The sequence below is a fragment of the Onychostruthus taczanowskii genome, unplaced genomic scaffold, assembly GCF_017590055.1.
Source record: "Onychostruthus taczanowskii isolate IOZ18803 unplaced genomic scaffold, ASM1759005v1 scaffold31, whole genome shotgun sequence".
NCBI classification, from domain to species: Eukaryota; Metazoa; Chordata; class Aves; order Passeriformes; family Passeridae; genus Onychostruthus; species Onychostruthus taczanowskii.
Window position 1 is genome coordinate 7,008,591 of NW_024500461.1, and position 27,578 is coordinate 7,036,168.

General features: G+C 37.8%; 1 protein-coding gene across 1 annotated transcript in view; it reads left to right on the plus strand.

Annotated features, from left to right (window-relative positions):
- Nucleotides 1-9,788: 9,788 nt before the first annotated feature.
- CFAP54 (cilia and flagella associated protein 54) overlaps nucleotides 9,789-27,578 on the plus strand; it is a 102,864-nt gene continuing 85,074 nt past the window's right edge. The window contains exons 1-10 of the mRNA XM_041409744.1: nucleotides 9,789-9,812; nucleotides 10,470-10,801; nucleotides 15,904-16,009; nucleotides 19,491-19,637; nucleotides 21,709-21,880; nucleotides 23,939-23,997; nucleotides 25,159-25,302; nucleotides 25,724-25,837; nucleotides 25,932-26,030; nucleotides 26,563-26,761. Coding sequence (XP_041265678.1) covers nucleotides 9,789-9,812; nucleotides 10,470-10,801; nucleotides 15,904-16,009; nucleotides 19,491-19,637; nucleotides 21,709-21,880; nucleotides 23,939-23,997; nucleotides 25,159-25,302; nucleotides 25,724-25,837; nucleotides 25,932-26,030; nucleotides 26,563-26,761 — 1,396 coding nt within the window. The remainder of the gene's footprint in view (nucleotides 9,813-10,469; nucleotides 10,802-15,903; nucleotides 16,010-19,490; nucleotides 19,638-21,708; nucleotides 21,881-23,938; nucleotides 23,998-25,158; nucleotides 25,303-25,723; nucleotides 25,838-25,931; nucleotides 26,031-26,562; nucleotides 26,762-27,578) is intronic.

The window sequence follows — 27,578 nt, forward strand, 5'->3', positions numbered from 1 at the left end:
AGGTCCTTCTGCTTAGGAACAACTCTGAAAATACGTTCCAGCACTTGTAGCCTCAGGGCAAAACACTGTCCCTTGAGGAAGGTTCTCACAGCTCCCTGTCTGCAAACTTCTCAGGGTCAAAGCGCCAGACTGTCTCTCTCCTTTTTAATGTCTCACTTCCATATTAATAGCTCCAGAGTCCTAAGGAGGAAGTATCACCTGTCGAAGGAGTTTAAAGACCTGAAATTCCAGCACCATTGCTAAAATATATGCCTTGACCGACTCCCACTTAATGTTTTTCCTTTCTTCTTGCTTTCTTCCTCTATTGCTCTCAGCTACTGCCTTTCTCTTATTATAAGCAGGACCATTATCTCTTTATCTCAGATCTCTGTTGTACCCAGCATACATAATTGCCACCATCAACCCTTAGTTCTCTGACTCAGAAAATATAAGTCAGAGGCTTGAGGGAGCTCCACCTGCACTGCAGTGATCTGCCAGGGCCCTTCACCTTCCCATTCAGCACTCCCACTCTCTGCCTTCTATTTCAGTTACTGCTCCAAAGAACAGCTCAGATAATGGAAACTGTAGGAACAGTAAGGTTAGCCACCACACTTGCCTCTTCTAGAAGTCTTAATTTTTGTTTTTAAAAAACTGCTCTTCCAAGTGCAAAAGCTTTTCTAAAGATAAGAAAAAAAATCCCCAAACCAATCAACTCCTTCCAAGCTCCCCCTCCCCACCAAAACACCAAAAAAACACCTTGAGAATTAAGACTTTTTTCTCTAGAAAATGAGCCTGGAACTCCCCTTTTAATGTCTGAAGGCAGCCCACATCACTATGAGGCATGGAGCTGGAGCTACATACTAGTCAGTGTTGCTGTTATCAAAGGTAAGTTTATTCAACTTTAGATCTGAGAAATAGAGGCTAGGGACTAAAGTTGCCACAGCTAACTTTATCCTTTTCTTGGCCCAAAACCCATGACAACAACAAACATATATGAAAGTGAAAGTATCTCTTTCAGGAAGGATTCTGAAGAAGGTATTATTTTTAATTTTTCATGTATTTTCATCTTCTGTCCAGACTGTCACTATCCTGAGCAACCTCTGGAGATGTACTTGAGAGACCTACGGCCACCAGTGTTAAAGGCATGATTTTTTTTCCTCTTAAGGGAAGAGTGGCCTCTGGAGGACTCTACACTTAAATATCACAGGCACTTAGGATGCTGCAGACCATTTTCCTTTCATGTCCCTTCACTCCTTTGTTCTGTCTTTGCCTTCTTGCCTCTTGTGCTTTCTGTGAATATCTGTATTCTATCTGGGCTCCCTCCTCTTCTGCCTTGAAAAGAGAGTATCAGTCACATGCTCTTTTCCATCCTGTACAACTATAACAGAAGTTGTACTATCATCTACTATGCTTCCTTCTCCCTGTATGCCAAATGCCACATCTTACAGCCCTTGAGCTTTCCAAGGCAAATCACAGTTTCTGCATCCCATTAACAATAGTCTCTGCCCTCCTGTCATCTCCATGCCTGTACATTCCCAGATCCTTCACTCTGTGCACCTGTGCACCTGTGATACTGGCCATTAAATGTGCATCCACAGTAGGCAAAGTAGCACCCGATCAGAAATGCACAAACAGCATGGTCCCAGATACACTGAGTCTGGAGACAGACTGTTCTGGTACATCCTGCTGTACTTACATTGTTCTGGTATTTCCACAGTGATCAGTGCTATGCCAAGTGGCTAAGCCTGATTAGAGCTGGCTCAGATGCTGCATCTGGTGTCAGGTCAGAACTGGCAAGAGAGTCATCTGACCTCTCACTGAAATGGGCATTTGGCATCATGGCTCTGATCAACTCATTTCCTTTTCTTCTTATGCTTTCCTGAAAACACACCTATTTTCAATGTCCCTGAATGATCAGACTCCTACAAACTATAGATAATATAAATGCTGAAAAGGGCTAGGTGGGTATTGCTGGGACAGCTGAACAAACAGGAGGAACACTATTACAGTAGGATAAACATTACTCTCAGACATGCATCTTAGTATGTGTTTTAAGGAAGTTATTATGTGTTTTCTTGAGGGACCATGCATATCTGCTGCATGCTAAGGGCAGGCTCTCTGTTATCTCAGCCTCTGAAAATGATTGTAATGAAACAGTGTGAACAGAGCCATCACACTGAGTCCTACAGTCAGTGACTGATCTGCTGCCTGCCAGCCAAGCTGCACAGACACAGTGGTCTCTGGCTGAGGGGCAGCATTGCCATGTAGATGGCCTGTGGAGGGTAGTCTAGAAGACATGGAGGCTGCAAGGAAAGTAAATGATCCATTAAGTTTATCATTTTAAAGAAATAAACCAAAGATATAAAGAAAAAGATGAGAACACTTTTTGTAACAGAGCTTAATGAAGTCATCCTTTTTTCTTAACTAAAATAATGAGATGAACAAAATAGGCCATAAGGCCCTATTTGTAAACTTTAACGTGGAAACTGATATGGTACCATACACAGTGCACGGGCATGTTTTCTAAGGTATTTGTAATCACTGCAGTTTTGTCCTCCATGTTAATGGTACTGAGGAGACACTTGAGGAAAATCTTCACCTCCTGAAGACAAACAGAAGATGTAGTTCTGCAACAAGTAAAAAATGTTTAACTTGTGGCTTAAAGTTTGTAAGAATTTCCCTCTCCTCTGTCAACAAAGTGAAGATAGCAGTGGTGTCTTAGGCTGTCTTCAAGTATAGATATTTTAAAAAACAACTCTCCAGAAATGGCTTTCAAATAATTGGTTTTCATCCTGCTTCAAAAGATTTTTTTTTCCCAATTAGCAATGTAGTCTATGGCTATAAAAGAAAAACAGTGTAATCAGAGCAGATCTGTACTGTGAAACAACTAGTCACAGGGACCAGATATTCACATAATGCACATTTTGGGGATTTTACCTAGTCTGTTCCTGGACTGAATGTCTGGTATAGATGGAGGATGTCAGATGTGCTCGTGGAGTGCACACTTCAGCTTAGTTCATTCAGAGCGACTCCAGCCTGTGCACTCAAGATCATTCCGTAACAACAATACTACAAAAGTCTGCTCTTTATCACAACCAAACTACTAATGTAGACGCACCTCCAAATTATCATGGAATATTTCAATTTTTAAATCTAGTGATTATGTTTCTGATGACAAAATTATATCTAAGTTATTTTCTGTGCTAACTTAGATGGATGTATAATGCTTTACTTCAGAGGAGTTCTGCCTTCTTCAAGGAGCCATTCTGTCAGCCTTATAATGGAATTATATAGGCACAGCATAAAATTTTCTTCTTTACGGATAATATATGAAGCAAGTCTATTGCTAACAATACAGAAGAAGGACTACAATCTACCCATTTACTTTGATTCTACGAAGGTAAATACCATGATTTTGTCTCTAAATGTAGTAAATATGCCAGAGTATATCAAGTGGATCCACTGAGTAAAAAACCAGCTATTTTAATGAATCCATATCTAACAGATGAAGAGCCATATGTCCACCTGAAAGCATTTTAGTAAAATTTTCAAAACTTGCTATCAAGGTTTCATCTACATTTGCGAGGCCAAGATCTAGCCACTTTTTATAATTGCATTAATTAAACATGGTAAAGTGCTAATAGCAATTTCTGTTTTTCCTAAGGTGTCATCATGTAGAGAAAAAATAATTGTTCACTTTTGTTAATTTGAAATTCTGAGGGAGCAAAAGGGTAAAGATTACAGTTTTAGTTTTCTTTTCACATGTATGTAATACGCAAAACAATGACTAGTTCTTAATTTTCTAAAATTCTAAAGTATTAAGATAAAAGTTCACAATTGCATAATTACATATATCATTATTAGAAATAATACATATAAAAATCCAAATTGTTTATATTATTAAAGAATTAACTAGAAAATATAATTACATAGAATATTTTTTTAAGTATTGAAAAATATTAAAAATACAAATAACTATGTAGAAAAAAAATGATTTTTTTTTCTACTTCCTTGAATAAGCAATATTTAATAACAAAAAACAAAACTACTCTTCCACATTGTGTCATTTTCTACTGTTGCCCTCCAGGCTGCTAAATCTCCTAGTCCAAGGTCAGGCTATTGTCCAAAACAATTTCTGTCAGCTGCTTGAAAAAACCTCAATCAGCAGATAGTTTGACCTTGGAGTGAAATATTCTTGCAAGCAAGTGCAAAACTAGTAAGAATGGAAAATGGAAGTAATGGTGTCAAAAAGTTTCAAAATTCATACCGTAATGCAGTCAGAAAAGGCCTGAACAGAAATGCATTTATCTAAAAATACTGAAGGGCATAACGAGCTTATTTTAGGTGTCCTTTTGTTGCCAATAGTTTATTCCTAGAAGAGTCTATTTTGATCCTGTGAGTACTCCCAGACCAAATGCACAACAGAGAAAGAGTCACGATAAGGATGCATTTGGCTACTCAGGAGTTATATATACAAACAATAGTGTAATTTCCCCAGGATCATTTCTACCTACAGCATTTGCAGCAGCTCAGAATTATAAACAGCAAATGTGCATCAGGAGAATATGAATAAAAATGCACTGTCATACTTGGCTTCAGGAGAATTTGAGAAGATCTTCAGAACTAATTTATTTCTTGGAATAGGCTATACTTTCTCTCATTTAATGTTTGGCTTGAGGATATTTATGAAATTAAGAAAATGTATTTTAACAAAACATGCCACCACTTTTTTTCCAAAATCAAATGTAACTATGAGATGCCTACCTAGCAATCAGCTTAAGCTGAATGTAGCTAAAATAAAAATAATTCCTACACTCCATCTCTGCTACTTCACATTTCATGGCAAAAAACTACCTTGGCCTTCTCTGCTCAATAAATTGGATGTTTTCTTTAGCTAGGGACTCTCTTTAGCTTTTTTTATACATACATGTAAGCGTTCCACATTTTTAGAGTGTTTCTAAGATGCAGCTTCCATGCACATCACAAAAAATCTTGTGCATACTTTCACTTTTTCATGATTGCAAGGGATTTACAGGGCTTTTATGCAAGATATCTTTACAGCTGCTCTAGACTAGCCTTAGGTGTAGCTTCTTGTTCAGAAGAACCCCTACAGCTTCCTGAGATTTGGGACAAGATCTTTAAGTGAGACATGAACTTTCCTCCATAGTTTGTCTAGTGAACTGAAAATAGTATATCCTCAGATGAAATATTTGCAGGTTCCTAGAAGCCTTTGCAAAATAATCTCATCATCAGCTGACATCTACTTGAGTAGACTTTACTTGTAAACTGGAATGAAGCATGTCTTATAAAAATTAAGAGAACAACATGAACTGTAGGCAAACTCTCTCCTTGAAGCACTATTTGAAAAGTTGCTCACGAGCTTTCATATTTCCAACTGCAACCTTTGGTACATAAGTCCATAATGAAGATCTCAGACCTCTTACAAATTCAAGCAGCTATATAAAACCCGTACTGTATCTCCCTCCCCAAAGACTGCTTAACCCACTCAATGCATAACGATACAACTTGAGGGGGTGAGTCAAACCTCACAGATTGTTCACACAAATATTACACACTCCTACACCTTCTGTGCAGTGGGGGGAAAAATAGCTGAACAAGATCACTTCTCCCAGATTTCTCCCATTCTCTGCAAGTCAACTGAGATTAGTTTATATGCCTGTTGAGGACTCTCCATGTGTGGAGACACAAGGCTTGACTCTATTTCAGAAGGTTGATTTATTATCTTAAGAAATATATTATATTAAAATACTACATTAAAACCATACTAAAAGAACAGAGAGGAAAAGATCATCAGAAGGCTTGAAAGAACAAGAATAGAATAGAATGCATAACAAAATCCTGTGACTGCTCACAGCCTCAACACAAGTGGCTGTGATTGGTCATCAAGTAAAAACAATCCACATAAACTAATGAAAGATGCACCTGTTGCACTCCACAGCAGCAGATAGTTATTGTTTACATTTCTTTCCTGAGGCCCTGAACTCCTCAGGAAGGGAAAATCCTAAAAAATGATTTTTCACAAAACATCATAGGTACATATGCCTAAGAAAATTTTCCTAATGATAAAAACTTAGAAACCCTTTTTGTGAGCATTCACACTCAGATTTTAAAAGAAAAAAACCATTTTAATATACTGTAACCTTGAAAGTGCTCACATCATCTTTAGAGTTTGGCAGTGAAGCCTTTCATAGAATACAATGAAAACACAGAGACAACTGTCACCCCAAGCTTGAACACAGCTCTGTAAGAACCTGGCACTGGCATAGTTCTCAGTCACTGCAGTTCTTTCCTGTGTTGATCACTCTTTTCCCTTCCTGATACAACACTGACGAACTAGATCAGAAAGGAAGCCAAGAACCTTTTTCAAGTAAAAATTTAGCATTTTCTTTCTCTTAGCATTCACTTGCATTAGAACTGTTCCAGATCTGCTTTCATTATATATTAAAAGATCATCAGTTGCTTGTCACAAAAGACACGTATGCCTCAGCTATTGTTAATCTATGTCCCAGAGTTCAGAGACCGTGCCATTGTCTGACAAATTTTGTATACTGCTCACTGACAGGAAGAGCACCGAAATATTTTACAAATATGTGTCACTGTCTGAGTAAAGGACTTGAACTGCTGCTTTGTTTGAAAAGCTGTATGATGTCCTAAGTAAGCCATTCCCAGCACCTTTTCACACTTCCCTACCTTTGCAATCAGGCATCCTGGTAGCTTCCTAGTTCAGGACATGTTTCTTCATGGTACAGCAAAAAAATACAAATGCTGTCAAAAGAGGACAGTGTATGTCTCAGCTCCTTGATAACTTTCCTATGGGAAGGTAGTAACTAGCCCTTAGATAAGGGTGGGAATCCACAAATTTTGATTGAATGTAAATGCAGATTTAAGTAAGGCATCTGAGTCTAGAGACACTTTCAGTAAGCTACAAGCCGCTTTACCAAAAACAGCCCAGAAGCAAGGAGGTGGGAAGGAAATGCTGACTATAATCTCTCATAGCTGCCCATAAAGGTCCAAGATTCCCATGTGTCTCATTAGCTATAGGTACAGACAAGTGCCACAGGGGGTGATAGCAAGAAGCTTGCAGGTCTGCTGCACTGCTCTGCTTCCTGTACAGTTAGTTATTTGGAAGGTACATAAATTCCAGCATGTGTTTTGCCTCTGTAAACTCAGCACAAGTTCTTATTTTTCCCCCTGCCATCAGACAACTTCTTCATATCTATAAAGTGCCAGTGCTCCTGGCATTCAGCAGCTTAGTTCACTTCTTCCTGTATGATGGCTTTTCATGGAGCTTTATCAGGTAACTTAGAGCCATTACTTTGATTTCCCTATAGCATGTGAATGGCAAATGCTGTACTGTCATATAAGATGCTGCGTTTCCTTGACCTTGTTTTGCTTGACTAACTCACAAAGTGAATTTCTCCGTAAGAATCACTACACACCTTCTATTGCTTCTTTCTCTAGATTTTCTTCTATTTTTTGCATCCAACAATTCATTCCTACTCGAAATGGAATACCCTACCCAAAGTGGATTCCCACTGGCTATTAGGACCAGGCAGGCATACTGCAAGTACAGTAAATGCAGATCTCAGTTCTGAATATGTAGTACATAATTGTGTTAAGCATTATTTTAAATTCTCGTGTCTTCATTAGCCTATCAGCCTGAAATACTAAGTGATGGCACAGAATCATTTCAGCTCAGACTATTTTTCTTGAAAGCATAAAAGAAGAGATGACATAAATGTAGCTCTTTCAAAACTCTGGGGACTGTCAAGTTACCCTGCAGAAGTATGGTAATAATTCTGAGGCATCCATGACTGCCTCTTGTCTGTGAATATCAAACAGCAAAGTCTATAGGCACCATAATTCAGGTGTATATTTGCTACAAGCATCCTAGAGACAGACCTGAACATGCATCTCAGAATTATCCATAGGAAACAAACTTTGATTGATGTACTAGATAGGGCTCAGCAGACGTTACCTCAGCCCCTGTACCAAGATATCACTGAACACTCTTCCTGCCCAGCTCTGCTGTGATCATGCAGTGTTTCCCCCCTTTGTTTGCTCTTAGTAAGCACTGCTGTTCACACAAGTGGAACAGACACACAAGAAGTAAGCAGGCAGCTTGATGAGTTAACAGCAAGGTTTTCCTTCTCTACAGGTCAAGCATACTCTTGGCCCCATAGCCATGAGAGCAGACACTTCCTATATGGGTTTTTACTAAGTTAACTCTTTGTGGGTGCTTCTATTTCTGAGGCAGCTTCCTTCTATCTGACCTGGTGGTATTAAAGCACAGGTTGCTATACCCTCTCCGTTTGGGTCAGGGGATTTACCTAAGTTCCATTTCTTGGGATCGTGTCCGTGCCAGTGCTCCATAATCTATCCTACTTTCTCCCTAATGTTATTATAGTTCAAATTACTATCAAAATGTTCACCTACCAATGATAAATAAATCATTATGTTTCCAATCAACAGATCACATATTTTTAGGGTGTGGGGGCTCTAATGTAATATAATTCAAAAAATTACTACAAACTTTCCAAGCCTTACAGGTATGCTCTATCTTTTGAGGAAATGATCCTATCATGATTACAACTTCAGGAGCTATCACTCTTACTGTTTTGTATACACCAAGCTTTTCTCTGTAAAGATCAGGTTATATGAGTTGAATGCTTCTGGAGAATCTACATTCCTTCTGAACTTAAAAAGTTCTAATCATTATCTATAAGCCTTTTTGACTTTTGGACCCAATTAAGTGTCCAACACCCTAAATGTTAGATGGAGACTATCTGAAGTTTAAACTCCAGTCTTCCCCAGAATAGTATAATAGGAATCAATATTGTAAGCATACAAAATTGAAATAACATACATACTGTAGTGTTTGTGGTAGTGTAGTTCCTTGCTATGGTCTACCCTGGATGCTGAGAGGGTCAGAACTGCCCTCCATACATTAAACCTCCACCTAGCAGGGAATGCATACTTTGATCCTGTCGAACTCTGACCCAGGAATTTTAGACTAAACAATCTTCATCTGCTGGCTGACCAACTACACCCTGGTTAACCTCCCAGTGGTTAAAGCTTTATCTTTGCATAGTTCTGCAATCTTGCCCTCTGGGGAATGGCTATCCTCCCTTTCCCCTGTTGTTTTCTGTGACTCAGTTTGTTTCTATGGCTGAAAAGCTAATGCAGATTGCAAATGTTATATTCACTCCACCATCTGCTACCCAAATATTAGAGATATGTAAAGTTTTACTCAGCAGTCTCGTTTCCAGTCTCTCAAGTTCCCCTTGAAGCTTCTAGGCACTGCTGGTGTGAGAACAGCACTCTCTGCATTCCATGAATGTGAATATCAGCCCTTTGGGATGCAGCACCATCTAGTGAGGCAAACTAGCTCAGAACTTCATAGGGACTTGAAACGGATGCCACCAGCAATACTTACAGTGGCACAGGCCACTTTCCCCAAGAGGCCAGTGTTTTATTAGTCATCTGGAATCCATTACAGGGAGTTCTTTGGTTAGCATGGCAAAGCACAGGCAAAATCTGAATGTTGCAGTTGCTGCTCTCCAAGCCAAGTTCTCATATTTCATTTGTTCTGTAAAATTTGTCTCTGAACACAGTGATTTCTAAATCTCTGCTTTGCCATGTCTTTTCATTGCAGACTTCATTTTCTACCTCCTTCACAGATACCTGGGGAACCCACTCCCTCTTGTACTTTGTTTAAATTTGCTCCCACTTAAATGCATAGCCATTGTCACTAGATCTTCCCATAATCTCACAATACCTGTTGGATAATGGATCCACACAACTCCGAGCAGGTAACAATACTAAATGAATGTGTAAAATGAGTCAGACACGTTAGTCATAAATTAATCATATTTTTGCATCTTCCCAATTTTCCAAGGATGAATAGTATTTAAATGATTCCCATGTCATTTCTTTGACTTTGCTAATGCAGTATTTTCTGAGTCCAGTGATTCAGCGTGCTGATGCTGTGTGTCTCCAGCTGTTGGAAGGATAGTTATTTTGCTGTCATCTGTGAATGCACTTTTCAAGTGTTTCTTCGCTTTACCCATCTCTATTGATCCTTTTCCTTGATTCACTGTCGAGAAACTGCCTCCAAAGGCCCTGGTTGCCAGGACACTGCTCACTTACCGTATTTCTCTCACTTTCATATTTTCAGTTCAGCTGTCCCTTATGCTCATCGTGATGATGAACATGGCAACAAAATCAGTTTCCTTCCCATCCCTCCCAAACCTCTTTACCACAGCGTCTGTAAAAACCACACATGTTGCTATAAGCACCTCCTATAACATAAATACGGGCTGGTAGTTTCCTACTTTTCCACCTTTTCTGTTTGTTTGTTTGTTTGTTTTAAAAGACATAACCATTTAGAGGATAAGCACACTTTTATCTTTTATGCATAGCATAAAAGACTGTCGCTTGTGCAGTAGGCCCAGCGACACAACCAGTAGGTGCTGAGTGCCACCGCGGTGAGACAGGCTGTGGAAAAGCCGCCCTGTGCGGTACCTCCCGCCTTGTCCCGGCCGGCCCCGCGGGGCCGCGTTGCCCGGAGACAGCGACGCGTCCGCGCCCGGGCCGAGCCGGGCATGGCGCAGCCCGCCGGGCCGCCGCCCCCCGCCGCCGGGCCGCAGGCTCCGCACGCCGCTTTCTTCGGACCCGTGGCGCGGGGCAACCCGGTGGTGGACAGCTTCGAGACCGAGCTGCGGCGCGTCCTGAGCTCCCTGCGGCGGCTGCGAGGCGCGGGGGAGGCCAAGCCGCCGCAGCACGACCTGCACCGCCACGGGTAGGGCTGCGCCGCCGCCCCTGAGTCCCGCATCGCCGCCCGCCGTTCCCTCTGCCCCTGCCTCAGCTCCCTTTCTCGGCCGCACTCCTCCTCCTTCCCTCCGTTCCTTCAGCCGCCCCGCCGCTCCCGGGCTGCCTTTCCCGGCCCGCCCGGCAGCAGCGGGGCGCCACGCCCGCCCCTGCTCGTCTCCCTCCTCACGCCGCGGGCTGCGCTGGGAGTCAGCGCCCGCTCCACTGGCAGATAGCCGGGAGTTTGCTCGCCAAACAAACTTCCCCAGCAGTGTGCCAAAGCACCGGCAATCCGTTTCCTTTTTTTTTTTTTTTTTTTTTTTTCGTTGTAACGAAAACCCCTTGGAAATCTGAACACCGGTTTGGTTTTTTTTTTTTTTTTTTTTTTCCCAGGGCTTCCTACAAGTCAGTGCTTTAGGGAAAAAGCACAAGGGGCTGTGGAAGTTGGCAGCACCATTGTTGGTTCTGTCAGAGCTGCCTGAGCTTCCTGGTGGGAAAATCCCTTGACACAGCTGCAGGGACTGGCAGCCCACCAGCGAGTGCGGCTGCTTGCTTGTGAGGGTGAGCTCTTGTGGTCACGTACGTGCCTTCAAAAGTAGGGCTACGCGAGGATAACAGCGCACAGCTCTTTTTGTGCATATGTCTCTGTCTACGTTGGTGTATTTTCACACACATAGATGCAGGCAGAGCATATGGCAAGTATAATAGTGCGTATTTGTTTGCTCGCAGACATGCATATCTGTGGGTATGCGTAAGTCGAGATTTTGTAATGCAGTTAAGATAGAGCAACTGGAATCAGTGTATGATTCATAGTGCATGCATATGTCTTTTACAGACTGTGCATTTCTCATGTAGCTCTCCCTGCTGCATTTAGGCACATTGTGATACAAGAGCTCAACTACTTATTTTAAGGTAAATAGTTGATTTTCTATTGTTGTTATCTGAATACTACTCTGTTCTAAGTTTACAGGTCTTTAACATAAGCCCCACAAGTTTCCCAAGGTATCAAAAGTTCCTTCAAAAACAGCATAGGAGTTAGGTTGCAGGGTGGTTACCTTATCGCTTATGTGCAGCTTCTGCCCTTGCATATTTCACTCAGCAGTTTCCTAGAAATAGTCCACAAATCACCCTACTCTGAAGTAGGTGTATACATTTTCAGAAGTTACTCAGATTCTGCAGCTTGACCTTTGTCTGAGCTAGAGATCTTTCCTGTTCTAAGCTTTCTGGCTTCCTGATTTTTTTATGGGGTATGCTCATCATCAGGTCAAGGTCTAGGTGGATCATATGGATATCAGTGTCCACGTTTTTGTCTCTAGTGTTTTGAATCTTGGTATGCTGGCTTTTTATATTGCTTCAGCAGCTGATTTCAGTAGTTTGCTATTTTGGAACCTTTTTGTAGTTTCAGACCTTTTTATTTCAGCTTTAGCTGATAGGTATTATTATATTGAAAGCTATTCTCTCCAGGTCCACTTAGAAGAAGTAACACTACCAAAATTGCCAGCAGTGGTTCTTCTATGTGTTCTTTGTATCTTCTGGTCACGAGGTGGCCATGCTGTATCTAAGCTGTTTGCAATATAGTGCTAAGTTACCAGTTTTTGTGAACAGTGTCTCCAAGCCTTTTTTGCTTTACCTCTCAAAATAAGTAAGTTCTGTCTTATTCAAACTGGTATTTTGTAGATGTGACCCATGACCGTGCATACCTTGGTTGGCATGAGAGCATTTTCACATCTGAAGAAATCTGAAGTGTTCATCATGGAGATGAGAACTTACTCTGTACAGGCCTTGATCTCAGAAGACTCTGGTGGTAATGAGCCCTACCAAAATTCCAGGGGATTAGCAATATTGAGTAACATGAAGCTCCCAGTAGCTGTGCATCCTCAGGGTTTCTTCATTTGTATAGGGACAGCACAGAGGTAAAAGACTGGAATTGTCATTATTAGCATATGTTCAGGCAGTCAGCAAAGTCAAGACTTTATTTATTTGTGATTGTGAAATTTCAGGGTTTTTTCTCACTACTGCTTCATTGTTTGATAAGTCAAAATTGGAGCATGTGCTGCTTGCAGAACCAGCTGTAGTCTGGCTGGTCCTAAGAATTTATGAAGGTAATGACTGTTACAGATGCTTTCCTATATGCTCTAAAGACTTCTTGCTATGCCATTTTTCAGTCTATCTTTTGTAGCATGGATTGAGATCAAAGTGTTCTTGTTCTTCGAGCAGCAAGAAAACCAGCTTCCACTTGGCAAGTATTTTCAGTTTAGAAATATAAAATTAACTGCTTCATTCCTCCAGCTCTTTCTATCTTTGGTGTTTATAGGTCACGAGAAAGGCCATAATTTAGGCATTTAAATGTTCTAATGTAGGAAACACAAATTACTGAGGACTTCTTTTTTATCACAAATATTTTCAGTGGGAAATAGCAATCAAAAGTAATTTTTCCTCAGCTAAACAAGAAGTTGTTTTGCTCCATTTCTCTTGGCAGCAGGGCCATCAAAGCTTTGCCTTGAACTGTTGATTTTATCTCATGTTGTGCGGCTTAGCCACCCTTATTTAATAAGATGGCTTTTGATCAGTATCAGAGAATTCTTTATACTTTTAGTAAAGATTCTAGCCACGTGGGTCTTATCCTGTGCACACAATTATGGGTTGACCTTAGGGAATTTTTTTCTATTATGGATGGCAATAAAGAAATTTCACCTCTGAGCTTCAACAGTCCACCAGTTTTTTTTTAAGAATTCGCTTACTTAACTTGTTACTCTGGTGTCCTAAAGGCTGTTTAAAGGAAAGGCTGAGGAGCTCTTTAGGAAGTGTCTCACTCTCCTCTTTTGTCTGTGTCAAAGAAACATTCCTGTGTCATGAACTCACTTGTAGTTAGTCATGGCATTGTAGCAGATTCACTTTACCTTAACTTTTCCACTGAAGCTGAAGTCTGGTCATGTTCATCAGTACTTTGCTAAACTAGTTTTTTACAGATTTATTACTTGTTTATTATATTATATTATATGGGAATCTCTTGTGTTAACATGAACGTTTGAGAACTTCATCCAGGGTTATTCTTGATATCTCTTTTCCCTCTTTTTCCCCTCTTTCCCTTTTCCTGCTAATATCCATCAAATCTCTTGGTCTCTGAAATTTTCCTAAATTCTTCTTTTAGTAGTCCAAGGGAACTTTGCTCAGCTGCCTAACAGATTCCTTTGCTTTGGAGTCTCTTTGCAGATACTAGCTGGAATATTTTTCTCAGTATAAGAACTCAATACCCACCCAGGCTGTTAGTTGTTATGGATGGACCAGGAGGGGCTCATTCCCATCCATTTGGAAAGTACCCTTCATTTCACTGGGCTATGGTTTCCTTAAAGAAATTCTCCTTAAAATGCCTTAGAACATTTTATTCTGGTTGTTGCTTTTGGCCTAGTTTGTGCTGTTACTGCATTTTTCCTTTAGGATACAACTCTAGGATGCCCTACTTATTTCCTTGCTGCTTACATTCAAGAACTGAGAATTGTGCTGAGATTATACTTTTAGAAAAAAAAAGAAAAGGATTATGACTGTTGCATTTCTTAATTGTTAAGATAACTTTGGCAGATTTCTCATAAAGCCATCTGTTTCACCTAGAAATGTGAAAGTGGCTCACAGCTTTCTGTGTGGAAAAAATACTGTTTACTGTGCTTTTTTGTTTTAATGGAAGTGTTCTTATAAGCTGAAATGAAGAGTTATATAAGAGACTGTGAGAATGCATTCCAAGTGCTTGAATGTCAGAGAACAGTTTAAGAAAGTGTCTTGTGTTCTAACCTACCATCCCAGCCTTAAGAGAAGTTGAAAAGTTCCAGCCACCTCACAGCAGTAAGCATGTGGTTTATGCATGACAATTCAGCTAGAAGGATAGTTTTCAGATGTTAATTTCTTTATATGTTAATTTGTATTTCTTCAGTTGTTTTCTTTCCTCATAAATTGCTACCTATAAAAAATTTGGCTGTAGCAGTACCACAAGGCACTCTGCTGGCATTTCTGTACAAGTGGTTTGTTAAGAGAATAAATATGAGAGATGCCTGGTACTGTGAACACTGTCCATACTGGTAGTGATTTGCTAATGGGATACTTTTTATGAAAAAGTCCCAGTGCTTATTGGCAGTCTGTCTGATCAGTTATTGTTTTCCAGCTAGAATGTAGTTTTCTTAAAGAAGTATAGTGTGGGGAAGTTGTACACATGAGGGCATGAGGCCATGAAACCATGGCTGGTAGGGACTGTAGTACTGGCATGATGTAGTCAGTATCTGTAGCAGAGAGAAACTGCTTAGAATCATTACCATTTCTGGGAAGCTTCTGGTTCAGCAAAATAGGCAATTTGTTACACAAAGATATCTTGATGACAGCTGTGGCTAGAATAAATAGACAGAGGCAACAGAAGAGCATCACAATTATTGCCATAAAATCCTCTCTGTTTTAATAAGTGTGTCATTTGGTTCTCTCTGAAACCTACCCCTTACAATTTAAAATTCCTGAACATTTCTTCTTTCATGACTCATGGTGTAGGTCTGTATACCATGAGCTTTCTATACCATAGCTCTATATACTCTGTAGCTTTATGGTTTATTCCATGGCTACCAGCTTGGAAGGTTGCAGCCACCTGACCATGCATTGTTATTTTGGGATTTTTTTCCTGCTCATAACATTTTCCAGTCCAATAATTGCTGTGAACTGTAATTCATTGAGTCTAAGATATCAAATTGTTTCTTCCAAGAGAACGTCTCAAATACCAGCTGAAAGGTGGGACAGATTTTCTGCTTGTGACTGTGCTTGAACAACACAACGGGATTATTACTGGGACATTTTAATAAGAATTTACATGGGAGAAAAGTCATCCTATTTAAAATGCATGATAACAACTAGAGACAGAAATGAAACCCATAAATGTCCTTGTCTGCCTGTTAAATCTGGTTTTAATGATCACTTCTTTTGAAATATACAGAAGTTCAAATAGATTTGGAAGAAAGGAGTTTTCAAAATTTGAAGCTTTCCTGATTTGTTTACTTGTTATGACAGGTTTACTGCCAGTTTAATCTGAAACCTTTTCTCCTATATCTATTTATTTTTTTTTAGAACAAACACTTTGTTTGACATTTGGATCAAATATAAGCCACGACTACCAGAGTGGTATTACAATGAAAGACTTGTGGAAGTTGGTGATACCCTTGCTCAGATCAAAGTAAGTAATTTGAAATCAGAAAAGGTTCAATCATAGCCTTTGTTTCATTATGTTTCTATGCTACTTTAATTTTTAATCATATTTTACTGAAAGCTATTTAGAAAGTAGCAAAAACTTTTACAAAATAATTCCAGCGACAGTTTGTTTGTATTTTTTGCTTTTTATTGTAAAATTGCCCTGATTTTTGATACATTTTCTATATCTGTATTTTCTATGTGCCCATTGGCTTTTTAAACACCCCAAAATCTTTCTTTTTTTGTTTGATGTTTCAATATGATAGTGTACAATATCTGACTGTGCCTTTAATGCTGTTAAAGTACAAATTGACAATAATAGAGCAGTTCCACTGACTCAATGTTCAGTTAACCAAACGTGAATAAAAAGAATTGTCAGGAGACAAACAGAGAACAAGAACCACAGTGCAATTATATATTGTATGACTATATGTATCAGTGATGCTGCATCTTGAATTATGTGTGTATTTCTGGTCTCCCCAAAAAGGGTAGATCACAACTAAAAGGGATTCAGGAGCTAGATTGTTTGAGACAGAGTATTTGAGAGGTTTCACTATATGATAACTATTTTTATGCTTTTACTTAGTCATATGTTATTGACTACTGTTGGAGATGGGATGCCATGCTAGTAACTGTTATGTGACTCAATAAGGCAAATATATTTCTATATACTATTTGTTCTTTGTGTTTGCTGTGGAAAAAATCCAAGGGTGAGTCATTTACAAGCTCAGTGATATTTGTGTCAGAAGGTCATGTCATAAAATCTGGGGCTTTCAAGGGTAGTTACTAAACAACACTTAGAAGCAGCTCAGACATGTATAGTTAGAAAGCCAGTTCTGTACCTTCTACTTATTTTTTAACATAATGGGAATAAAAGAAAATAAATAAAAAGAAGAAGGCATAACTGGAAATGTATCAAGGTGGTTTGAGGGGCCATCTTTTTGAGACACACATCCAGTGAAACTGTTCTTTCACTCTTATGTCCTTTGCTTACGGAGTGCAGCAAGGAGAGATGTTCTTTGTGCTGTTAATGGAGAGTGTTTTTTTGTGGCTGCCTGGTGAGCTTTTCCACAGGCCATGGCAAAGGCAGGAGTATCATGCAGACGTTATGAAGTCTTCTATATCCTTCATTGCATGTGCTCTGAAGAGTTCCACAAAAGTGGCCTGCTCCTGAGTAAGAAACAGCCAGCTGAAGCTGAGTTTCAGCAGCACTCAGCACTCAGTGGGAGGCAGAAGAAGGAGTATAGAAGAGTCCATAACTGTGGAGCCATTACAATTGAAGGTGCAGGGTCATGGTGTAGGTTTAGACATAAAGAAATTCTTAAGGAAGCTTGAACTGCAGAAATTGTTAATAGCATTGCCTAGACAATTCTGTTTATGTTATCTTCATGTTTATGTATTCGTGAGGTTCTCATAGCTTCCGGGCCCTAGGAATTGCTTGAAACATCACATGAAGCTTTTAGTGCTTGGGAACTGCTGCTCTCACAGAGTACTCAGTAAGGTTATTTCAAAAGTATCAAATACTGCTCTCTGTACTCTGAATTGCCTTCCCAAAGCAGCACTCCAATATAGTTTGTTCCTTATGTTCAAGGTGCTTAATGACCTGACCCTAGATTGCCTGAAAATAATCCACATTTCTGTGTAACGACTTCTGCTTGCAACTTCAATCTTCTGGTGTAATATATTTTTCTACAGTAAAGTTATCGGTGTTGTTGAAGAAGTTGTTTTGCTGGCCAGCCTAATACTTTCAAATTTTTTGGAACTCACACTTTTAAGTGCATTTCTTTAACTTAATTTTAGAATGAAAACCTAATTTTCATTCAATTTTTTTCCCCTGAAAATAAATAAATAGAAACAACAGGGGATGGATGTTGCAAATTTCAAATACATTACAGGAGGGATGAATGTGGTGTAAAACCAAGGTCTATGATAGGTGGGGTAAAGCCTATTCCATAAGTACTCCTTTTGACTCCTAGTTGAAAACTGGTGTTGAATATTTTAAATTTTAATCTGCACATCACATAATACTTAATGACATGTAGTCCTTAAGAAATAATTATTGCATATGAATAGTCAGTGGGTAGGCACCTGCTTAGCTTTCTGTCCTCCTGCTATATTTTTCTAATGCCTTTAGATTCCTTCCTATAATACATCTGCTATGTGTTTTTTAGGACACACCTAAATTCATTAAGTCATATATCTGGAAATTATTCTATTAGTCATCATATGATCAGCACTGACTTGTTTTTTCCCTGCCTCCCATTCTGCCTGTATCTGCCTGTTGTCTTTGGTCACATACAAGTATTTAAAATGGTTTAGGAGAGAAGTTACCTTTTTGTTATGTGTCAATAACTATCTTAATGGTATTCTGATCTGTGGCTTTGGATTCTAAGTGTTATCACAGCCTCAATGTATGTATTAGATTACACAACTGACTGACTGCCTGTAGCTGTCCCTGGAAAGTCAAAATTTCTATGAATGGCTGCTGCTTTCACACAGCAAATAGGACAATAGGGCCATGTGAGTTAGACTCCTCAGATGATAAAAAATTTAAGGTGTTACTGTGGTGGAAAGAATTTATATTGAAAAAAAGAAGGGTATACAAGGAAATAAGAATTTTGTGTGATTAAATATTAAAGGATCATTTTTACCAGTAGTTTGTTACTTTTTCCTCAATAATTTATTTAGTGTGAGTGCTGGGCTTAGTGAAATTGGTAGAGAAACCTAAATGTAATCTTGCTGAAGGAAGTGGTGGTGATGATTCAGTGAATGTCCCTTCCAGATCTGAGTCAGTGCTGAACCATAGAGTCAGCATGATTTTAGAGTGGTTCGACGTGCTGCTGGGGAGCTCTGTTTGGAACGAGACATAAAGCTCAACATCCTCTTTGCTAACAGTTCTTAAAGACCCAGTGGCAGTTTCTGGTCTATTGATGCTGATTTCTTGGCCATATGTAAATTCTAGTTTTCACTTGTTCCAATCTTTTAAAATTCATCTTACTTTTTATTTAAAGAAAGAAAAAGCTTTGACAACATGGAAACAAGGGAGAAGTGATTATATCTATATATTGCTTATAAAGGTCTACATTATGAAGTACTTTTTTCCTGAAGTGTAGTATCATTGTCATTACTGTTGTAAAACTGTAGAGTATTCCACCAACTTGTTAAGTTTATTACATTAGCCCAGGACACTGCTTTATAATTGTTCTCTGATATGTCATATTTATGATTAGAATAAACAAAACTCACCAAAACTGACGAAGCACAAGCCATTCTTTTAAGTATTTCAGCCTTTCCTATGTTGAGTGTTCACACTACATGCTGGATATTTGTATGAAGCTGTAGTGCTTTACTTCCTGTTGCTCCTTCATGTTGATACATTTTTCATAAAGATAATAAAAAACACGTTTTATAGAAATAGAAATGAAATATACAAACTATAAAAAGAACATATGTTTTTTTTTTCCCAGGAATATAAGTTGGCAGTTCTACAGTGTTATGAAAGATACCTTCAGCAGTTCGTTTCTGTAAACCTTGATGATGTCATGGATGATGTGCAGCACTTTAAGTCTGCCTTTTTTCCAAATGGCGTTAGAGACAAAAATGCAGCACTTACGGTAGGTTTTGGGTTTTTAAAATTTTTCTGGACAAAGACATTCACAGATTCAAAGTAAGTAGCCCATTTCATCTTCCACAAATGTACTTCATATTAATTGTATATTAAAATTAACTAATCTTTAATAGTTTGTTGATATAAATTGCATTGTGATTTAATGATCGTTTGTATGCTATAAACATCTTGAGTTGGTGTAGATTTTTAAGAGGATATATGCCTAATGCTTTTGTGGCAGAAGCCAACCACCATCTTTTAACCATTGTGTTAAAACAGCAGTTTTCTCTGAATGTGGTGTTCTGTAACTACTTACAGCTGTTTTTGCTCTGAAATAGTTGCTGTTGTCCACTGTCAGAATCAGGATGTGGGCAAAATTTGATAAATGTCCTGCAGTTTTGGAAATTTCTGTATTGTATAATCTAAGAACCAGGCAGAATGCAAGTCAATTAAAACATTCTCCTGTATTTTGTACCATACGTGTGCAAAATACTACTTGTAATAAAAGGTCATGACAGTTGGAAAGCAGTGTTATGTTTTTTACAGCTTATTTGCTCACTATGAACAAAAAGGGCAGAATGCTGAATAATTTTCTAAGTGCTTTAAGCTTTAGGAAGCTGAGTGACCTTAAGAATGTGTTGGAATCCTTTTGTCTTAATTGCTTATAAGGTAGGGACTTACAGTATACCTTTTGTTATTTGTGGAAGAAAGTGTTTCAGTTGATATAGAGGGAATGCTAAAAACATGTTATATTTTACTTTAAGCATTTCTTTGCTGAGAAGCTCTCCTTTTGTACACAGTGGGTATTTTGAATTAACTAATGCAAGTTACTCTGTGATCAAGAGCAGCAAACAGAAATGGTAGGCAGCACCTGTGTATTGAGCTAATCAAATTCACATCCTCGAGTCAGAGTTAGAGTGTAAATAGGTGTTTAGTGAGGAGAAGAAAGCAGTTTGCTTAAAAGCTAGAAGCAGATATCATTATAGAAGAGATACTTTGTATTATTATTTTTCTTTTTAAAATGTGATTCAACTTCCTAGAAAGAATATGATCAAAGACTATGTTAACACATTTTAAAAAATGTTTTGTAAATAGATTTGAAGTTCCAGAGATGGTCTCCTCTGCTTTCTGTATGTCTGCCTAGACTTTGAACCAGTCCTACTGGTAAATGTTATGGCAACTCTATACTAAAATGCCTGTTTTCTAAGTTAATGTTTACAGACCGAGATATCCTTAAATTTTCAGATACGAAATTTAGTTTGGCAGTTATCCCTACAATTGGAAATGGAAAATGATAATGTGTCAAATGATTAAATCCTAAGGCTTTAAATGTAATTTTTTTGCCATGTTCCCACAGTTAGCTTTTTTTTTTCTTTTTTTTTTTTTTTTTTTTTTTTTTTTTTTTTTACAATATAACACTAAGAAATGGCATTTCAGGACTAGAAACTTCCAGCTTCAGTCAATCAACTGCAACAAAATAATAAAATTTCAAATGTTACCATGTTAGGAAGCTTTTGAGATAATAATAGGTACTGTCTGGTCATGTCCCACTTAGCCCATTTTTTTCACATTGTTTGTTCAGCTGATGCTGTAGTCCAGGCACAAGTGAGGTCACATTATTTTAGGTATTACAAGGAAAAGAAGGAAAAATCTACCTGTGGAAGAGAAAAGTAGCAGATGAGAGTGAGAAATAAGATAGTGGTGATATAGATGGAGAAGTGTAGAAAAGTTAAAAGTAGCCTTAGTTTATGGAAGACATCTACAGAGATGCCAAATGGCAAAGCCAGATTCTTTGAATAGAAGATTAATGCCTCATTTCCCTACACCCCTTCCAGCACTCCTAGTGCACTGGGTGCATTTTAATCCTGTGACACAGTGGACACTGACTCACATTCATGGTACAGCAACCCTGAAGCTTTAGCACTTTCTCCATATTCTAAAGCTCAGTTCAATGTCATGCTGATTTTTTTTGCTGTTATGCATGATCGTTTCTTACTTATCATTTTGTTGTACTTTGTTGATGAAAACTGACATATGCTTACATTAATTAACTTTATATATATTTCTATGTGTTTTAGTTCCGTGCTTTGCAAGCAAGAAATGTTTGCATTTATCAGATGGTTTGCAGCAGAGACAGAAATCTTCAGAATGGAGAGTCCCTGCAGACTTGTCTCAATGCCTTGACCTCATTACGACTCACTATGCAAGTGGCTCTACCTCAGGAGAATTTGTGTTGGCTTATCTACAATGGTACCTCAGGCTTCCCATTTACATTTCTTTGCTAAGCAAAGCTGTGAAGGGAAAATTTTATACTCTTTATACTCTTTAAGGTCAACCTAAGGGTCATGAATAAATCTCTAGTTAGTCTTCAATCACAGTAGGGTTTTTTTAAAAGTAATTTTTTGATTTTCTAATATAAGGGATTTTAAAATTAAGATTTCCACACTGTACATTTTCAGGTGGACTGTTGTAAAAGCATCAACTTTTTCATCATGAATGTGCTTAAGAGTACAAATAAAATCAAAAGTAAGAACATTTTTGGAGTTCATCCTGATTAAGAAAAAACACTCAAGATTTTTCTATCAATAAAATGTTTGTTTTGTTGGATTCATTTTGTCTTGTTTCTTTTGGTTACAGGCCATTTTTTGTTGGTTTTGGTTTGGAGGTTTTTCTGCTTGTTTGTTGTTAGGTTTTGGTTTTGTTTTTTTTTTGAAAAGGGGATTGCAGATCTAAGAGCAGAAAATTATTGTCTGCCATTAGATCTTTGTGTTTTTGAAAGTACTTTGGAAGGAAGAGTTGATAATAGAACCATTCTAAAAATACTATATGGCACTTAAGGATTTTGATCTATGTATAAGATTTCAGGGTGCTGCTTGTAAATGCTTGTATTAGGGAAAAATTGAGAAAAGAGTAGAACTTGTGCAAACTAGATACACAGCGAATGATTTATCAAGATTTTAATTTCAGGAACAAAACCAGTCTATTTTTTGCTTTGAAAGGCAATGTTATTTAGTCAAAAATAAACAGACTAGTATGAATCTCACATAATTGGAATATTGAATATTCTGAATTAGAAGGGCTGTATGAGGATCATCAAGTCCAACTGTTGAGTGAATGGTTCGTAATTGAACTCACAGTCTTGGCATTGTTAACACCATGCCCTGACCAACTGAGCTACTATGGTCAATTGTTGCAATATAAATTGAGAAGATAATAGGTTCTTAATTTCATTTTGAAAAATGTACTTTCTCTGAGCTATGATTGGTAAAAATTGTTATCCTTTTGTTTTCCTGGGACTGCTGTTGCCCTCAGTCCCTACTTTTGAGGTGTGTTTTTTGATTGTATGTTTCTATGGGAGAAGAATTAAAATTAAAATATACTCACCTGCCATTCTTATATCCCACTGCCTGTGTGGTACAGGTCTCTGTACCAATCCTAGCCAATAATCTACTCTAATTATAAGGAGGCAGTAATTCAGATTTTCCCTAGTTCCTGAGCATTTTTCTGCAATTTCAGACAATAGATTTTTTGCCTCATTACACATTTGACTGATAAAAGAAATCTTCCTAATACTTGCTCCATTTGAGCTTATTGGGATAATAGCACCCTTCAATGACAGTTGACATTGTGATGCCTCCTGCTGCCACAGGTGTCTCTTTTTGAACATTCATACAGACAGAAGAATGGGCTTTTTTTTGGTCTCCCAGAACCTCAGCGCCTTTTATACTTTTATACTGGGTTTTGAAAATTTTATGATGTTGCTTGAGTCAAGTACATTTTTGACAGGTTTTTATTTCCAAGTCATTTTGATGCTCTTGGAAACTCTACTCGCTTTCAATTTGCATCATGTCACTTGTCATACTTAATGTAATATTGGTGGTGTCTGCCAGGACAGATGGACTAAAAGAGTCATGTAAGGTAAGGTCTGTGAGGAGAGGTAGTATTTTGTTTTAAAGAGCCTGGCGTTTGGCGATGAAAGTAAGATTTATCTCTCTAGCAGCTACTGAGTAAAAAACGGATTCAGTAAATTTTGAAAATTTCGTTCTTATGAAATCTTATTATTATACTGCTTCACTCTGTAGGTATTTTTGAGACTAATATTGCAGAAGAATTGAATGGTTTCATCTTCTCTAAATTAGAAGTACAGAAAAATCATTAGTTTTTCATTTGTTTAATGAAGTCATTAAATTGTTCTTCTCTGGAAGTAACAACCCAAATGATAAGAAAAAGATTGAGTTGCTTAGCATAACAAATTTCATGTGGAATTATAGAATTTACCTGTTTGTTTATTTGAATTTATTTTTGCAGCTACTATCCATATTTACACCATATGCCGACATTTGATGGTGATGGGTCATTCTGCTAAGGTACGGCAAAATAAATAGGAAGCGTTGTAAAATTTCCAGAAGTTTAGAAAATGCACCTTTTGGGTTTGCATATCAATATACCCTGACTTTTCAATTTCACTGGCATTGCCAATAGTAGTACTTTTATCACAAGGAAATAAGATGTCTGTGTTTCAAAGTGGTTGACTTCTAAGCTCTTATGCCTTCCTGAGTCTGCTCCTTCCTCAGCTGTGGAATGGGGCCCAGCGTAAGCTCTTGCTGGACATTGAGATGCCATTTGTTAGGCTGTTTTGGAGGATTCCAAGTACTTTATTTTGGACATCTGTGTTCAAGAATTGGTCTTTTCCTTCTTAAAATGTGGAAATGTGCTGACACCTGGTGGCGAGGGTTTTAGTTGTGAATACTTGATAAAAATAACCTGGCCTTTCCCCCACACCTTTTCTTATTTCTCAATGTAGTTTTTGTTTGTCTTAGCTTTACTTTTTTCTCTTAAAACTTGAGCAGAATTTGAATCAGCATTAATACAATATATTTTCTTATGTGTTGTTTTATGAATCTTTCACTGAGCAGGAAAAATTTTTGTCTTTGAACATCTTCTGTTAAAAACAGAAGTGATTTAGCACCTCCTTTAGCATAGTCAGGTTTCCACTATACAGGAAACAGAGGGAATTGATTGTAGGTATTTCCAATTCTTGAAATCCAGACTAAAAGAAAATTTGTATATTGGCTTAATTTAGGACAAAGGTTGTGCACATTGTGTACCTCAGGGAACAGCTGACCCAAATAAAATAGCAAGAGAAAGATACAGATATTGTTCATTCAATCAAGAAGGACTAATTGTTAAAATTAGACTGCTGCAATGACTATGTTGCCTGGCAAGTTAGGAGCCAGGAGTTCCATGGGTATATATTAATCTAAGCACAGATTTTCACTGCAAAAGACAGACACCATTGCATCCCAGATAAGCTTGCTGATGCTGTTGAAAAATGATCACTATAGCTGCCAGAAAAGGCAGTTAAAAATGAGTACACTTTCTACAATTTGTAGTGGTTTTTTTTCCCCGCATCTTTCATTTTGTCCTGCCAGGTGAGGATAAGTCTTTGTATCGGTCCTTTAGTAATAGGTAGTATATTTATGTAGGTTAAGATGCATTAATTTTGAAATTAGATCTCTTCAATACAGGTCCTGGAATACTTACTGTGGGCCAGTATATGTATGGAGTCATCCATTCCACTCTTATCTGTGCATTATTTGACATGGAGAGCCACCCTATATACGGCAGTTTCTCAGTGTTATTTTGATTGTCAAGCCGGCATTCATGGAGAGGTATCCTGATTTACCTTACAGAGCATTTCAGATGCAATCAAATAGGAAATATTTATTTAAATATTCCTACTTGTTATCAGATCATATGTATTTAGAGTTCTGTCCATATTCCAAAATTTTACTGGAAAGTGGAGATGTGTTCCCACATGTAAATGCATAATCAACTCAAATGCAATAGCACTCATGTATGTACTCACAGTCACAAACTTCTGGCATTAAAAACTGGCCAGATCCCATGCATATGTACAAAAAGTATTTTGCAAAGGTTTTGTTTTCCTTTTAAATTGTTCAGGATCTAACTTTCATTGGAGATCTTTGCAGTTGTATAAATTCAGGAATGATTTCATTCTAAAATTAGGTATCAACATACAGAATGTGAACACAGAGTATTTGTATATATATTTTTTAATTCTTTGGACAGATATTTGCTCGCCGTGGTTTGATTAAAATTGATGAACTGAAGCAATTAGAAGATATCAGTTCTTCTCTGGAACGTACAGAGACAGAAAAGATTTTTAGAGAGGCCACTTTAAAGGTATCATTCTGCAAGTCATTATGAAAAAGTAGTTACGATCTCTATGAACAGAACATGTAACATAGATGATGACTTACTTTTTTCTTTGTGTCAGATGTCAGTAATGATTTTCAGGAGAGCAGTGTATGAATCCAGAAGAAAGTCAAACAATGTTCGACGTGAGTCAAAAGTTAACCCGAGAAAAGCAGTAAATGTAAGTCTGACATTTCATATAATCCTTCTCTTCCTTTACTCTTGTCATGTGAAGAAACCATGAGTCTTCTAAATACACGTGGTACTATACACAAGCAGAAAGTTTTATCTTTTCAGTTTAATAAGTAACAGAATTTATTAATAAAACTCAGAACAAGCTTGGAAGTAGGGAAGATGTAATAATTATTACTTTAGAAAATTATCAGGAGAGATCTGCATGGATCTAAACTACATGGCTTTAATACTCTCCCACATAATTTCTATTGTACTATTTTTGAAGTGAAATACCATGCAGCAGTGTGTCTAGTTGCTGTGAAATGATTAGTCTGCCTAAGTGCTGTACCCGCTTAGCATGAGGCTTTGTTATGCCTTTGAAGCATGACATTAATAACAGCAATGTATTTTACAGTATGTTATTTTCTGTTTTGAACATGTTCTTGCTTTCTGATGGAGAAATGTTTTGGAAAAAAATCTTGCTTTGTTGCAAGTAGGTTTAAATATCACAAAGCTTAGATTTATCTTTTCTTTCTTAGCTGTCATGGCCTCGCACTGCTACTGAGCGGCTGCTGGTGGCGATGTTTGATGGTGCTGCAGCTCAGTTCCTCGCCATCCTGGAAGCACTGTCTGATCATAGCAGGAATCTATTGCCCCCTCATCCTCCTGTTTCTGAAGAAATGCATATTCGTGATGTCACTTCTGAGCTTTTTTCTGCAGGCCTAGAAATCCTCTCAGGTAACAGCTTAAAGAAGCAAAAACAGTTGCTGAGGAACCTGGACCTTCATTTTATTTTGGTGTTTTTCTATAAAAAAAAAAAAAACAAAAAAAAAAAAGAATGTGCCTGAAAGTATGTATTTGATTTATAGCAATAACACCTGTAAGAGCAGGTAGTCTTTCTTATCTTCACATAATAGAAAATAAAAATCTGAGTTGATCTCTATGTGGTCTATTATAATCAGTAAAAATCTACAGCAGTTTATGCATTTATTTTCTAAGTAAATTGCAGGTCACTTTGTAGGGGCCTTTACAGGCTTCACTGTCCTATATATTTATGTCCAAAACAGTGTTGTTAACACAGTGTTTTCTCTACTGCTGAGCAGTTCCTGCACAGCCTGAGAGAAACTAGGTGGGGGTGGGCAGCCAGGCAGGGTCAAAATAACATGGTATTTGACATATTCTATTTTTTAAAAAAATTCCATTCAAAGTTAGGTGAAAGCACTTGAGAAAAACACTGGACTTGATGGTTCCTTGTGGTGATTTTGGGGTCCCCAGCATGAAGGAGGAATGACTGAACCTGACTCCATGTTCCTAGAAGGCAAATGATTGATATTATATGATATATTATACTATTATATTATGTTACATGATATGATATTACACCATATTACATTATATGATATCATATATGATATGATATAGTATTGTATTATATTATATTATAATTTAGGATAATTTATTATATGATATGATATAATATGATATTACAATATATGATACTATATTACATTATATTATATGATATATTACACAATGTTATATGATATATGATATG